Source organism: Vollenhovia emeryi, unplaced genomic scaffold (genome assembly GCF_000949405.1).
Source record: "Vollenhovia emeryi isolate VEMERY1.0 unplaced genomic scaffold, V.emery_V1.0 DF939152.1, whole genome shotgun sequence".
Classification (NCBI taxonomy): Eukaryota; Metazoa; Arthropoda; class Insecta; order Hymenoptera; family Formicidae; genus Vollenhovia; species Vollenhovia emeryi.
The window spans coordinates 374,180-388,930 of NW_011967214.1; the positions used below are offsets into that span (position 1 = coordinate 374,180).

The window sequence follows — 14,751 nt, forward strand, 5'->3', positions numbered from 1 at the left end:
ATACATATATATGTATATTAACTTGTAAAATTATAATAAATAGTAAATGTCCATTTCTAGAAATGTTTTTCATTATAATTATAATTAATAATCTCAAATGTTTAATAATATGACGGTAAGAAAGCATATCTACCCTTCTTAAATGTAAAAAAGATTCTCTTTAAAGAGAATTCCTTTCTTAAACTAAGAAGATTCCTATATCTGCCATAAGTATATAAATAAAAGAATATTTATATATTTCCACACTCAATGTTAGACTACAAAATAATATATTTCATTGTCACGAGCAATGTTTTAATATTAATAACATGGCATTCAAAGTATTTAACACGATCGACGATTTTTTATGTTAAAGTTCTACTTTTTAATATAGGGATTATGGGCCGATTACTCGCAGAAGCACTTTGAGGGTTAATCTCATAGAAAATGTAGATCTTAACAAAAAAAGAGATGAACATAATGAATGTCATAAGAATTAAAATGCGCTATTAAATATATGAAGTCACCACCTTCTGCAAATAACTATTTATTAGTAAAGTTAAAAAATATAATGTTTGGAAGAAACCTGACAGCTCTTTGAGATTTGACGTCACATATTTTTAAACGTGCATATATGTATAACCTGGTATATAATGCATTAATATTTTTTTTGAAAAAGTCATAAATTTCCAAAAATACAAGAGACCCCATCAAAGCACCCACACTATTCGCTCCTTTCTGCAGGAGCCACCACTCGGCCAACTGCATTCCAATGGACAAAGGAGATTCCAACTCACAATCAGTAGGTACATAACTTCCATGGGCCTAAAATACCCCCACCACGGAAATACAAGGGCTAGATTTCGTTTCATTTTTCCACCAAAATGTAGTAGTCCTCCGATTCTATCACAGTAAAGAGTCCACTGCATTGCTAACTCACTGTATTCCATTGCACTACCAAATCTACATTGTACTTCATTGCGCTATTAATTCGCTGTATTCTATCGCATTGTTTAGAGAATAGGAAATTATTGATATTGCACCGTACGGAGAATAAGAGAGTATAATTAATATAGGTAAGTAAAATTGGTTACTTTTTATAATTTATTCAGACGGTAGAACACTAATGCGCTCATCCCCAGTAAGCCTGGTGAATATAGGGTGATTGAAAAACAGGGAGCTAAGTTGCATTTATAATATTAATACCTACAATTTTTAGTGACTTACAGGAAACCGGGGCTCGTTGTCACAAGAGGCATTGCGTTGCGTTTATATATTTATGGCGAAAAAATAATACAAAAGTTATCGTAAAATATCTCTTTTATAACACAGACACTTTTCTCAAATTTTTATTTAAATCAAATAAGTATTAGATAGAAAAAGAAAAAATCTGATTCACGAGGTGTCAAGTAAATTTTCAAGCATTGAAATATTTTGCATTTAATGTCCTCCAACTTTAGAAGTAAATCTAAATAACGTTATTATTAGTTAAAAGTAAAGTTTCAGCTACTATACGATATATTATTTTGAATCACAACATTAATTTGTTATAATAAAATGACTGAGATCAATCATATATAGAGATGAGGTACGTTGGCAAGTTTGCCCTGATAGCACATAACTGCAACATAACTGAGACTTGTTGTGCTATCAGGGTAGCGTCACTTGCGTCACTTGCTGTTACTGCGCGCATGAGTCGTATATAAATACTGTGAATTATTGAATAACAGAAACAAAGAAATTGTAGGTAACCTTCTATCTTGAATACACCTCTTTAACATGTAACTAGTCGATTATTATAACGGATACGACCATTAATGACTTTTTTACTTCATCAAGTAGAACATATCTTTTATTTGTTTTTTATTTCTATTACGTTTTTATTAATTTGACATATAGCAAATTCGGTTGCTTGCACTAGTGCGTACCGAGTGCACACCAAGGCCAGTTTACAGTCAATTTTTGTACTTAACTTTGTCTTAAATGCACGTTCAAAGCGATTTAGCCAGAAAACAATCCGTATGGATGCTATACAGATCGTTTTACTGGCTACGAAATATTTCAAGAATATTTAAGACGCTTCGGAAATATAAGAATTGACTGTAAACAAGCCTTAGTGCGCACTCAGTGCGCACCAGTGCAAGCAACCGAATTCGCTAATAGACTTAATTGTATAGCCAACTTACACCATAATTTATACAATTTACCGCACTATCGGGGTAAGCTGGCTATAACCATGCAGCGTGTTCGTATTTTTCTTACTGCAAAGAAACTATACAGAATTATTTTTGGCATGAAAATGCAGAGAAAGGTTCTATCTATCATATTAGTATAGTTTAATTATGATAATTAGTTGTTTAAACAGTCAAATGTCAAAATTGTGAAAACTATGCCAACGAGCCCCGGTCTTCCTTACAGATTCCTGAAACGCAGTGATTTACAGATTCCTATGATTTTATAACTCAGTCGTAACACAAAAATATATAAATTGCACTTATTCGTTTCATCTTTCGGTCAACAGATTTACAAAAATGCATACGTTAGGTTGTCTTGTATTTATGGCTGTGATATACACCATTCAAGGTAAGAATTTTTATAAACATTATACTATAATAAAGACATAGAGTTAGATAAATATAGAAAAAAGGAAAGAGAAAAACAACGCGTGTCTTTATGACAATATATGTCTAAACACTATAAACAATTTAGTATATGTATACATTTTTAATATTAACATACTTATTTCCGGGGAAATAGTTGTATAAAATACAATACATTAGATTTAAGTAAATTTCAAAGAACTTTAGTCGCGAATTAAATAATTATGTAAACGAATATAGAAGGATATATACTTCTTTTCGCCTTTAACAGGAGGGAGAAGGGTGTTCAGTTATAAATATCTAAGCAAATATCTCGAAAACAATTCGTAGAAAAAAGATATAATAAAAAATAGCAATTTGCATTTAACAATATAAAGTTGACCTTGATCTTACTTTGGCGACACAATCATAGATTAAACTGATAAGGTTGGTAAATAAATCCGCTTAAAACCTACAATTTTTGTATGTAACAATTTTCTCAAATGCCTTGTTTTCGAGATATTTACCCGGACATTTATAACCAAACACCCTATATACATATTATGTACAAATAGGTGTATTTTAATGTTAAATATTAATGTGATTTTAACAGTAAAATTTTTGTTAAAAGATTTTTATTTTAAATAAATCTTAAACTGACTCGAAAAATTCACGTAGCAGTAAGATAGATATCGATATTTAATTGTTATTATTAAAAATGTATAGTAAAGTATTAGACATTTGGCGCACATATAAATATAATTAATTAATTTTCGTCAGGAGGTTCGTCTCCTCAAGTCGGCAAATTTCCATATCACGCTCTAATAAGACATAACGCTACAAATCACTTATGCAGCGGATCTATCATCAATAAGTTTAACGTGTTAACTTCAGCATTGTGTGTCTGTGGGTACGTTAAATATTTTAAATATATGTATATCTTTATGTTATTATTTAATTTTTTAACATGTCAAATAGCCTACTATGTAAAACTGAGTATATACTATGTATGCTTTTTTTATTATTAGGTGGGATGATTCTAGACCGTTAAAGATCCATGTCGGAACAAACTCTTTGAACGTATCGGGAGATGTTTATGACGTAGAGAATGTTGTTGTCCACGAAAATTATAGTCATTCACATACGGGCATCGCTTTAGGAAATCTTAAAACTGTATATAACGACATCGATTTAGGATCTTTTAAACCTTTATTTAACGACATTGCTTTAGTACATCTTAAAACTCCTATCAAATACAACACGCTAGTGCAACCGATAAATCTTATGACAAGCGATAAAGATATTGCGTTTATATCGTGCACATTATCCGGATTTGGAAGGGCAACGGTAAAATTAAATTCGTAATATTCAACAATTTTCTAGTCACATATCTGAATATGAGACTATGAGACACTCTTAGAAGAACTTATTATTTTTCCTTGATACGTATATTATATAGAAATTAGAAATAATTATGATAAAACGATTTAATAATTATTTACTCTTCGTTATTTACTTCAATGCTCTTTTGCTCTAATTTGTATTTATTCTTTTTAGTATGGCAATATTACTTCGAATAATTTGAAAGAAATTGAGTTAGATGTTGGTTTGCAAGAAATGTGCAGAAAAATATATCCGATAGTCACAAATGCCCATATGTGTACTCTACGTGAACCAGAAAGGAAATTCTGTAAGGTAAGCCGTCAGTTATTAATTATAAAACAAGGTAATACATATCTATTTTTTTTAATTAATAAATACACGTATAATATATTGGCACAATATTTTTGGCAACACCAAGAAGAATATTAATTTTATAAAAAATTATATTAAAGGATATACATATATTAAAGGAATCTAATATTGTATGGTAACAGTTTTATCTTAACTTCGAAATCATTATAGGACGAATTTGCAATAATAAGCAGTCCATTGTTATTTATAATATTAGTACTTTATTATTAAGCAAACCAGTTAATGGTTTTTTTTGCGAATTTTATTGCGAAAAATTTTCTGTGTTAAAAACACATAGCCAGTCATGGTCGATTAACTACTTTGATTAATCATGTTGATTTATCTGCTAGTGTCAAATGATTCTTAATGTTAGTACTTTATTATTAATAATCCCAGCTTTATTTCAGCATTATATCGGTGGACCTATAGTGGCCGATAAAACTCAAATTGGAATCGCATCTACATCTTTCTGCGAAAAAGACAATATTTACGACGTTGTCACAAGAGTATCCAGTTTTATACCATGGATCTCTACGAATTTAAAGAATCCACTGGATGAACCACCAAAGAAACTTCGTAAATATTATAATGTTACCAATGTTACTGAACATGGTAATCCTGACATTACCCATGATAACGATGACGATGATGTTAGTGGTGATGATAGCAGTGATGACGATGACAGGGATTATGATGGCAGTGGTGATTGGTAACTTTATATAAAATCAATTACATATGTGGCTGTTCCTACTAGAGCTGAAATTTTTCTCCGAAGATTTTCAATTTCAAAGCTTCGAGTCGTCGAAGATTCGAAGCTTCGTAGAAATTATTCGAGAATTGAAGTTTTCGAATTTTTCGAAGATTCGAAGTTTCGAAGTTTCGAATATTCGAAGTCAACTAATGTATTAACAGGATAAAAAACAATAACACATTTTGCAAAATTAATCGTTTTTACTATAACTGTGAACTAATTAAATTCCAACTAATTAATATCATTACAAGTATAAAAAAACAAATGTTCTTTTTGTCGGACACATTTTGTCCATTCGCTCATAAAAATATAATTAATTCGAAGGAAATAAATTTTCTATCATTAACATTTTATCTTATTAACTATTTCTTTTTACTGCCTGATACAGATGATAGATACAGATGATAAATTAAGTTGGTCTTTGAAAGCTTATATCTTAAATTGAAGGGTGAATAAATCGACACCACTGGCAACAGGAAAACCTCCTTTATTCGCACGTTTCGGCCATGGGTTTTGGCCGAAACGTTGTGCGAATAAAGGAGGTTTTCCTGTTGCCAGTGGTGTCGATTTATTCACCCTTCAATTTAATATTTGCTGGCGGATCAATATTATAGTTTTTAACTTATATCTTAATGCATTAGTTGACTTCGAATATTCGAAACTTCGAAACTTCGAAACTTCGAAAATTCGATATTCGAAGTTTCTTCGTTTCTTCGGATACTTCGAAGCTTCGAAGTTGCGAAGCTTCGAATAATTAAGACCACTAGTTCCTACTGTATATCATTTTTTATTAATGTGCAAACGAAAAATTAAGTTGTAAAGGCAAATTTATCAATCAATTGCAAACTAAAATTTATCGATTAAAAGACTATGTGAATCGAATTGAACTAAAATTTTATTCGATAGAAACAGATCGAACTTGTATAAAGGCCCTCCACCACCCCCGCTGCGTTTAATCGACGATCCTATTTTCTTTACAATTTCGTTTCTTGCAGTTTTATTATTTATCTCATTTTTCTTATGACTTACTTTACAATGCATATAATATCTGTATTTCTCTCGCCGTTACATATGAAATATTCTGCCTAAGCGTAAAATAACACGAACTTCATTTTAGGTACTTATTACATTAAAGTTATTGTTACTTTGTTAATTTATTTAATCTTTCAAACAGTCGAATTATGTCCCTTTTCCCTGTCTATCCGAATCCCTACCTACCCGTATTCCGATCTATAGACCTACCTATCCGTGTTTCAACATAATAAACCTACAAATCTTTAATTAAGGGGTTCGACTTGGAATTTAACTCGCCCGCGAGATATATTTAATAGTGGTTGTCACTCTTGCACGTGTGCGAGAATGTATGTATATAGAAGCATAACCCACCCGAATTGCAACAAATGAAAAGAAATCAATAGTTTCTCCTTCTATTATATAATACTGAATAATTTAAGATAGAAGAAACAAAATTTCTACCAGTTCTAATCAAATAATATTATTCGTTTAATAAAAAATGTTGTTGGCTTACCGACCCGATGCGCAGCAGCGGAGTTGAACTACGTTGGTTCTGAAACATAGAATTAAAAAGTTCACATTAAAACAGAGAATTTAAGAAAACCTGTTAACAGCAGGTTTTCAACGTTGAAATTCAATTACAAATCTTTTTTCGCGACGATTACACGATCTAACAATAAATTTCCCACTAAACAGATTTCACTTTCAAGAGCAACAAATTCACAGTGGAACCAATAGACGATGCTTGTTAATTTAACAGAAATCTCGCTATCTCATATTAGGAACTTGTCTCGTAATAAGGGACATACGTATAAATCGTTCGGCGGGTTCTCATGCGAATAATTCGAACGGGCGAGTTGAGTAAACGGAACGACGAGGTAAAACATTCCGCGAAATGAACGTTAACGCGAGACTAGTGCACAAACAATTGTACTCACCATAGAGTTGCTCCGCCGTTGCCTGATGCCGCCTGGGCCGCCGCCTCCTCTCAGACTCCTTCATTTTGCACCGGCACAACACGACACTCGCGAAAGAGGACCTAATTCACTAAGGCCTGTTACACAATACGTCGTATGTCGCTGTCGGATGTCGGGACGTGGTCGATGGGTCCAATAAGAAAATTCCTTTTCAAAAAATAAATTTTCTCATTGGACCATCGACCACGTCCCGACATCCGACAGCGACATACGACGTATTGTGTAACAGGCCTAAGTAATGCACGACACGGCAGTCCCGGCACTAATCGACGCGGACGTCACGCAACGAGAACGAGAGACAATCGCGCGCGAAACGACGGGAACGTTCCGGCGGGAAGGACTCGCGGAGGCTAAAGCCTCGTCACATAGAAATCGTAAGTCGTAGTCGTAAGAATAGTATGTATCATCGACTATGATTGGTCAATTCTTATGTGCCTGACGAAATTGACCAATCGCAGTCGATCATTCTTACGACTACGACTCTGCGACTCGCATTGTAGACCGCGCACAACTTGACGCGCGTCGCGGAAAAGGGAACCGAATGCGTGCGTTCGACGGGGCGATTTCGCGCGGACGCTCCTCTCGCCGCGCATCGCGCGTGGAAAACTCGGATATCACTGCACGCGCGAGAATACACGGACTAAAATGAGAAAACTCGGTGCACTTCTGACGAGGATACGACGGCGCCTTAGCGACGCCGACCGCGCGCGACATTTCGGCCGGGATTCCTCAGATATACGCGTCTCGGAGGATTGCCGTCGCGCGAGGATCGAGTCTACGTCGCGCGATTGTTAAACTGGACGATGGTGAACTCACTGCGTTCGTGCGTATTCGAAAACTCGGCGCACTTCTGACGTCCGAAGATACGACGGCGCCTTAGCGACGCCGACCGCGCGCGACATTTCGGCCGGGATTTCTCAGATATACGCGTCTCGGAGGATAGCCGACGCGCGAGGATCGAGTCTATGTCGCGCGATTGTTAAACTGGACGATGGTCAACTCACTGCGTGCGTGCGTATTAGAAAACTGGACGCACTTCTGGCGCCCGAGGTTACGACGGCGCCTTAGCGACGCCGACCGCGCGTAAGATTTCGGCCAGGATCTCCCAGATATACGCGCCTCGGAGGATTACCGACGCGCGAGGGTCGAGTCTACGTCGCGCGATTGTTAAAGTGGACGATGGTAAACTTACTGCGTTCGTGCGTACCGTGAAACGCGACGACTATCGCACGAGACCGATTCACTTGCGTGTCCACGGCACTTCTCGAATGGTCGACATGGCGTCGTTCCCGGCGGGCACTGCGCGGCGCTGCTACAGCGGTACTACACGGGTCACATCAACCACGCGATGTCTCTCGAATAGCGAAATAGCGAACTTCTTCCGAGGCACGAAAACGACGTCTCGCGGCACTTGCAAAATCGGAAAATGATCGCGCACATCGCCCCGTGGCGTACGTGCCGGCGGCACGAACGATACTGCGAAGCACGAAACGACCTCTGACCGCGCGGCGGCCGCCGGCGGCGCGGCGGCTCGACATAAACAATCACCGAGCGGCGCGCGGGTTTAAAAAACATAAAAACCATTTTGACGAATATACGTTAATAACTCTCATACAAAGCGATCGCGTTGCGCAAAAAATGATTGAGATTTTCGTAGGAAATAAACGCGTTACGAGGGGCGACGCGAAGACACGGAAAATCCGCCTCGCTCGACTGATCCGCGCCGAATAATTCGGCTCGATAGACCGTTTTCGGCCGAGGTGTTCGCGGCGCTACGTCATTTCTCGGAACCGGTGCTCGGCGACCGAGTTGTTTACGACGCTCGGCGAAACAAAGTCAGGCAGGATCATTTACGCGGCGACAATCGAACGAGTTAGTGGCCCGCGCCGCTCCGCGCATCGTATTACATATATTATTCTTTCTTGATACGCGTTCGCGGCAAGTGCGGGAAGAACCACGACGCGAACCGTGACGCCTGTGACGTGCTCAGTGGCAACGCACCCTAAGTGATGTGGAAACAATTCGTATATACACGATTGATATTTTTTTCGCCAGTGAAAAATTACAAACAATATTATTTGACTAGAAATGGCTGAAATCTTATTTCTTACTTCTTAAATTATTCAATATTATAGAAGGAAAACTACCGATAGAATTTTACCTGCTCTTTCGACGGGAGTAACGAAATTTCAGCTAACTTCCGAATTAATAAATATTTTAATAATTAAAACTCAAATTGGAATCGTGTCTATATCTTTCTGCCAAAAAGGCCTTCCAGTCGTTGTCACAAGAGTATCCATGGTACCATGGATCGCTACAAATTTAAAGAATCCACCGGAGGGAGCAGTAATGAAAATTCGTAATTGTGATGATGACGGTGGGTGATCTTGACTGTAGTAATCTTGACGGTGCTGACAATGACTTCAAATAGAATCAAAACGCACACCACGAATGATATCATCCTTTCTTTAGAGAAATAATCGGATTGATATGGTTGATCAATTAAAATCTCACGCGCCCATAACCGCGTTTTTACTTAGTGCCTTTGCTTTTGTGTTTTGAATTTACGTATTTTCGTCTATAATAATAACGTAACTAAAATACAATAGATTTGGAAATTTTTTTTTTATTGTAAAGGTTTATTCTGTGAGCCTATACGTAGAAATGAAGTAAGTTCTTTTGTAAAGAAAACTACGAAAACTATGTATCGTATTTCAAATTGCTAAATTGTATTCTTTTAATTCACCACAAGTTTCATCAAACTACAAAATTGCTTATAGTGGCAAAACTGCGAACACTGGCAAATACTTAAAATGCACCTATTATTATACAATTCAATAAAAATATTATATAAACACATGCTTGCTTAACAATGCGTTTGCCATTATTATAGTTTGTAAATATCAATGTCGCAAATATTTAATGGTGTATTTTTATAATTTACGTATGCTTGCTATCGGTTCGCTTCGATAAACCTGAATACCAAGTGATGATTTTAATCTTCGATACAGGATATAAATTGAAGATAGCATGTCCAACGTAGCACAGTGCTTATCGCTATGAATACTATCGCTGGTCTCTTAGTCGCGTGTCTGGCGCTCACCGTTTACGGTAAGTTATATTTACCATAATTACAATAGTATGGTCATTAATCTGCTTATCGCGCGTTTGAATGAATCTCAACAAATGTTGATACCAAACTGTATTTTTGACCCCTTCTTTCTAACTTACTATTTTGCGCAAGTGCCGATATCGTGATGATTATGTAACAAATTTAGCATTTACCTTTTAAGTAATAGCAAGTCCGGTATGTTTTATACTACAAAAAATTTTACTAGAAACATCTCGTTTAATATTATATTTATCACTTTCTTGGAATAGGACGAAGATAACCGGTTCACGTTTTTTTTTTCATAGCCAAATCTAAGCTGATACTTTTAGCGACAGAAAAGTAAAAATTCTTTTGATCGACAGGTTTGCCAGGTCCGCAAATTACCGGTGGTACCGATGCTCGGAATGGCGCGTATCCTTATCAGGTGTCATTGAGAACTAACGATCTAGATCCTTTTTCCCATTTTTGTGGTGGGGCCATCATCAGTGAACATTACGTTATTACCAGTGCCCAATGTATCTATCCGTACGTACACTCTTATTCTGCCCAAGTGTTTTCAATTATGTCTTCTTCGAACAATCGTATACAATATAATATAAGTAAAAATATAAGTAAAATAAATGTAAGTAAAATAAATATAAGTAAAAATTTTGATGGAATTACATGAATTAAGAATATTGCTCAATAAATATGATGAGAATCAACAGTGATGTCACAAATCTTCAACGCTTAACGTGTTTGTGACAGAATGCGCGCTCTGTTCTTGCGTTTTGATCTTATCACAATGACAGTTATCTGAAGTAGCGTAGACAATGGCAGCCGAAGAGAGGACTGGTGCTTTTCAAATTGTCAGAAAAAAGCTGTGAAAAAATTTTGCGCAAAATTAAAAATAAATGATTAAGAATTATTCGCTTCTAATTCAAGAAGCGTTCTTCCTATTCTATTCAAATAATTCATAAAATCCAAGTGATGAAATGGTTTCATAGCGCAGTGTTGTCGATCCATGTAATTTTGTATATACGCAATTTCGATTTTGTAAAAACGAAAATTAAATAAGTTGTTAATTGCAAAGAAAATTAAGTAAGTTGTTAATTGTATTATTTTACGTGCAAACTAACGTGATATTAGCTTCACATCTAAAATCTTACGTTTAAAAGATACAACGCAATAACTTAAAAATATTTGAGTAACGAAGATTTTTTTAATAATTTCGTGACCTGCAGTTTATTCAGTTTATATTAATAATATACATTTATTTTTAAGCATTTATATCGCATAGCTTGAATTTTATATCAGATTATAAATATTAAACAATTATCATTTATATAAACCATTAGGTACCTGAAGAATCCTACTGGTGTTTATGTTGCTTTTGGAAGCATTTATCTTGATGGAAATTTTGAAGCCAATATATCAATATATCACCCGATGAATTTGATCGTACACGCTGGTTATAACAACAAGCTACGTGTTCATGACATTGGTTTAATCGAACTATTCGATCCCATCGAATTTAACGAAGATGTTCAACCGATTGCCTTGCCAACTGCAGATCGCAATTTCGATGGTTATCCTCTCTTAGCTACTGGCTGGGGACGTCTCCAGGTAAGTACTTTACATTTTATATTTCTTTAAAGCTGTTATATAAATTCTTCAAAATTTTTTTAATTCCTTCATCATTTGAAATAAAATTCGAAAAAGATATAAATTCTTTTACGATCAAGATCTTTTATGATCAAGATCAAAATGCACGAACAGAGCGCGCATTCTGTCACAAACACGTTAGACGTTGGAGATTTGTGACGTCACTATCGAAAACTATTTTACAAAAAACATTAATATACCTAGTAATACATTTTTTCAATTTACAGCTAACTTAAGAAGCATGTATCAATGTCTTGGAAATGTATATTTGGAAGAGCATTAAAAATTCGCAACTTGCTTTAAAAGTTTTATATCTTATTAGTCTTATTAGTTTTATTCTTTGTAAATAAAAATTATATTAAAATCTATAAAAAAGCTAAAGAGATAGATAAGTATATGATGATTTTAATAGGAAGAAAGCAGTAAATACATATAAAGTTATAAGAATAATACATATAAATGTGATTTTTACATACTGTACACTTCTTTCTACATTCATTCTATGACTAACAGCTACACATTTAAATACTAATAAAATGATTAAAGAAGGCTACAGAAAATATGAAAATAATGCTATGTAGAAATTATAACATTCCTGACATATTCTGACATAAATTTTATAGAATAAAGTTTCTTTATTATATAAATAAACAATCTTTTTAGTGGGGCGGTCCAATTCCTAATCGCTTGCAAGAAATTATGTTGAAAGGCTATCCCCAAGAGTTATGCAGCAGGTACGAATACATCAAAGAGACCCACATATGTACCTACATAATGGAAGATAAAGGAATTTGTGACGTAAGTAATCTTGGAATAAACAACGTATCTAGGCCATTATAACATGAAGAAAAAGACAAGGTCCATAAAAAAACAACACAATTACTATCGTTTTATCTGTGAAACTGTGATTAATACAGAAGATCGATAATAGAAGTTTTTATCGTTTCAATATCTTTCCTAAGAACTTATAATCAGTAGCGCTTTTGATAAATGTTATTATGTTTTTCTTATTAAAGCAGAAAGTTTAAATGTCACGCGCTTTTATCAACAAAAATTTGCTATAACACAGCGTTATTGAGTTCAGACAAGTTATATATAATATAAATAAAAAGTTCTGATAAGTATAAAGCAATATTAAATGATATGAAATTATTCAATAGGGCGACGAGGGTGGTCCAGTTGTTGATAACAATGTTTTGGTTGGTGTGATGTCGTTCAGTCATGGGTCATGCGGTACAGGTGCTCTTGATGTATCCACCAGAGTATTTTCCTATCGAGAGTGGATTAGGTACTACACAGGACTCTAATACTCTATTAGAGTACACCCTACATCTATCGAATGCTACTCTGAAATTACTGATGATATACTCTTTTAAAACGTGAAGACAAAAATCAACGCCTAGGAACTTTTGTTCACCACAGTGTATTGTTAAATTTTATGCATTTGTTTACATGAATATTTTAAAATTTTCTTAATGTATAAAAATTATACGTTTGCCTATTTGTATAAGACTGGATTATCTCTAATAAAAAATTAACAAAACTGATTGTAAGACTGTAAAGGTAAAAATGAGATACACATATATAATTAATTGAAAAGTAGATTATGTATGTAATTTTAATTTATTATAAATAATGATAAAAAGATATAAAATTATTTCTATCTCAGTACAATTTTGATTTTAACTGCAAGTTTAACTGCAACTTTGATCTTAATGTCTTTGCTATCGTCAAAACTGCATTAATAATTGATGTATATATTGACGTATAGTTGATGTATATTCTCAAAATTAAACGAATATTATTATGTCTCCCTTGATATCCTATTTTTGTCTGAAACATTTATGTACAAAATCAGCATTTATGAAGGTATCCTTAGAAAGCAATTTTGTTTTTTAATGACTCACCCTGTATAATCTGGATGAGAACGTTATCATTTAAAAAGACTTATCTCTCCTACGAAGATACGCAGAGTACGTATGTTTAATGAATCACAGTTACAATATAGTGCATAACCACACGCAATAGTTTTAAAATTCAACGGAAAGTGAACAAATACTGTTACCTGGTTACCAACCGATTCTATGTCATTACCGTGAATCATTTGTAGATATAGTAATTTAGAGGTACATGTATTAAAGAAATTATGTTACTCTCCACCTATTTACTATCGTTACGAAGATGACGTGTTCATGGCTGCTCGAAACGCGTTGATTAGTGACATCCTTTCTGAATTTACATATCATAACAGATTAAATTTTACAATTGAACTTGAATCAAATAGATCCATTAGTTTCTTGGACTTGCATTTAACAGCTTCAAATTAATTGGTTCCACAAAAAGACTTTCTCAGGCAGATATTTGTCGTATTTTTCCAATCACTCAATGTGCCATAAAATAAGCACTGTCCTACCGAAATGTTCGCACATTGTATAGATGTTAATTTGAAATATTAAACATTATTGTTTTGTCACCTTCAACAGCTTATATATTATTAGCCTTTCTCTATGTATTTGTTATTAAAACGAGCTATCCTATTATTTTTAATATTGTAAGTGCCTAGCAGTTAAGCTTAATTTTAACACGTAATCGTCCACACGCGATCCTATCAATGTAACGAAGAGAAATATCGGGACGCGTTAACTGATTTCGATCGATGGCGTAGAACGTTCTATATGTATTAATCCAAAGAATCTTTAATGTCAAAATATCCATCGCCAAGAACGTTGTCTATGGTCTCGTAATAGCGTGCCTGGTACTCGGCGTCCACAGTAAGTATACTCACGTAAAAAGCTCTCATTAAACAAGACAAAATGCCTGTGTAACAACACCAATGCTTATTGTAAATTCGCATGTTACAGATTTCGACCATATATTATACGTTTCGAGTTGATTATAAAAGTTGTACCTCTGTGCATATTACACGGAAAAAAAAATGTAGCTGCATATGGACAGCTAATA

General features: G+C 34.6%; 3 protein-coding genes across 3 annotated transcripts in view; all 3 read left to right on the plus strand.

Annotated features, from left to right (window-relative positions):
- The first annotated feature begins 2,510 nt into the window (after nucleotides 1-2,510).
- On the plus strand, nucleotides 2,511-5,005 carry LOC105565482 (chymotrypsin-1-like). Its single transcript, XM_012018729.1, has 5 exons — nucleotides 2,511-2,562; nucleotides 3,339-3,468; nucleotides 3,587-3,905; nucleotides 4,116-4,253; nucleotides 4,700-5,005. Exons 1-5 carry the CDS (start codon nucleotides 2,511-2,513, stop codon nucleotides 5,003-5,005), a joined length of 945 nt encoding a protein of 314 aa, XP_011874119.1.
- A 4,152-nt stretch (nucleotides 5,006-9,157) lies between these two features.
- On the plus strand, nucleotides 9,158-14,270 carry LOC105565404 (chymotrypsin-2-like). Its single transcript, XM_012018559.1, has 6 exons — nucleotides 9,158-9,411; nucleotides 10,046-10,145; nucleotides 10,509-10,671; nucleotides 11,484-11,751; nucleotides 12,454-12,588; nucleotides 12,951-14,270. Exons 2-6 carry the CDS (start codon nucleotides 10,094-10,096, stop codon nucleotides 13,095-13,097), a joined length of 765 nt encoding a protein of 254 aa, XP_011873949.1. The 5' UTR covers nucleotides 9,158-9,411; nucleotides 10,046-10,093; the 3' UTR covers nucleotides 13,098-14,270.
- The window catches only part of LOC105565403 (chymotrypsin-1-like), a 7,503-nt gene continuing 6,512 nt past the window's right edge, over nucleotides 13,761-14,751 (plus strand). Inside the window, exon 1 of the mRNA XM_012018558.1 lies at nucleotides 13,761-13,767. The gene's annotated coding sequence lies outside the window, so the exon portion shown is untranslated. The remainder of the gene's footprint in view (nucleotides 13,768-14,751) is intronic.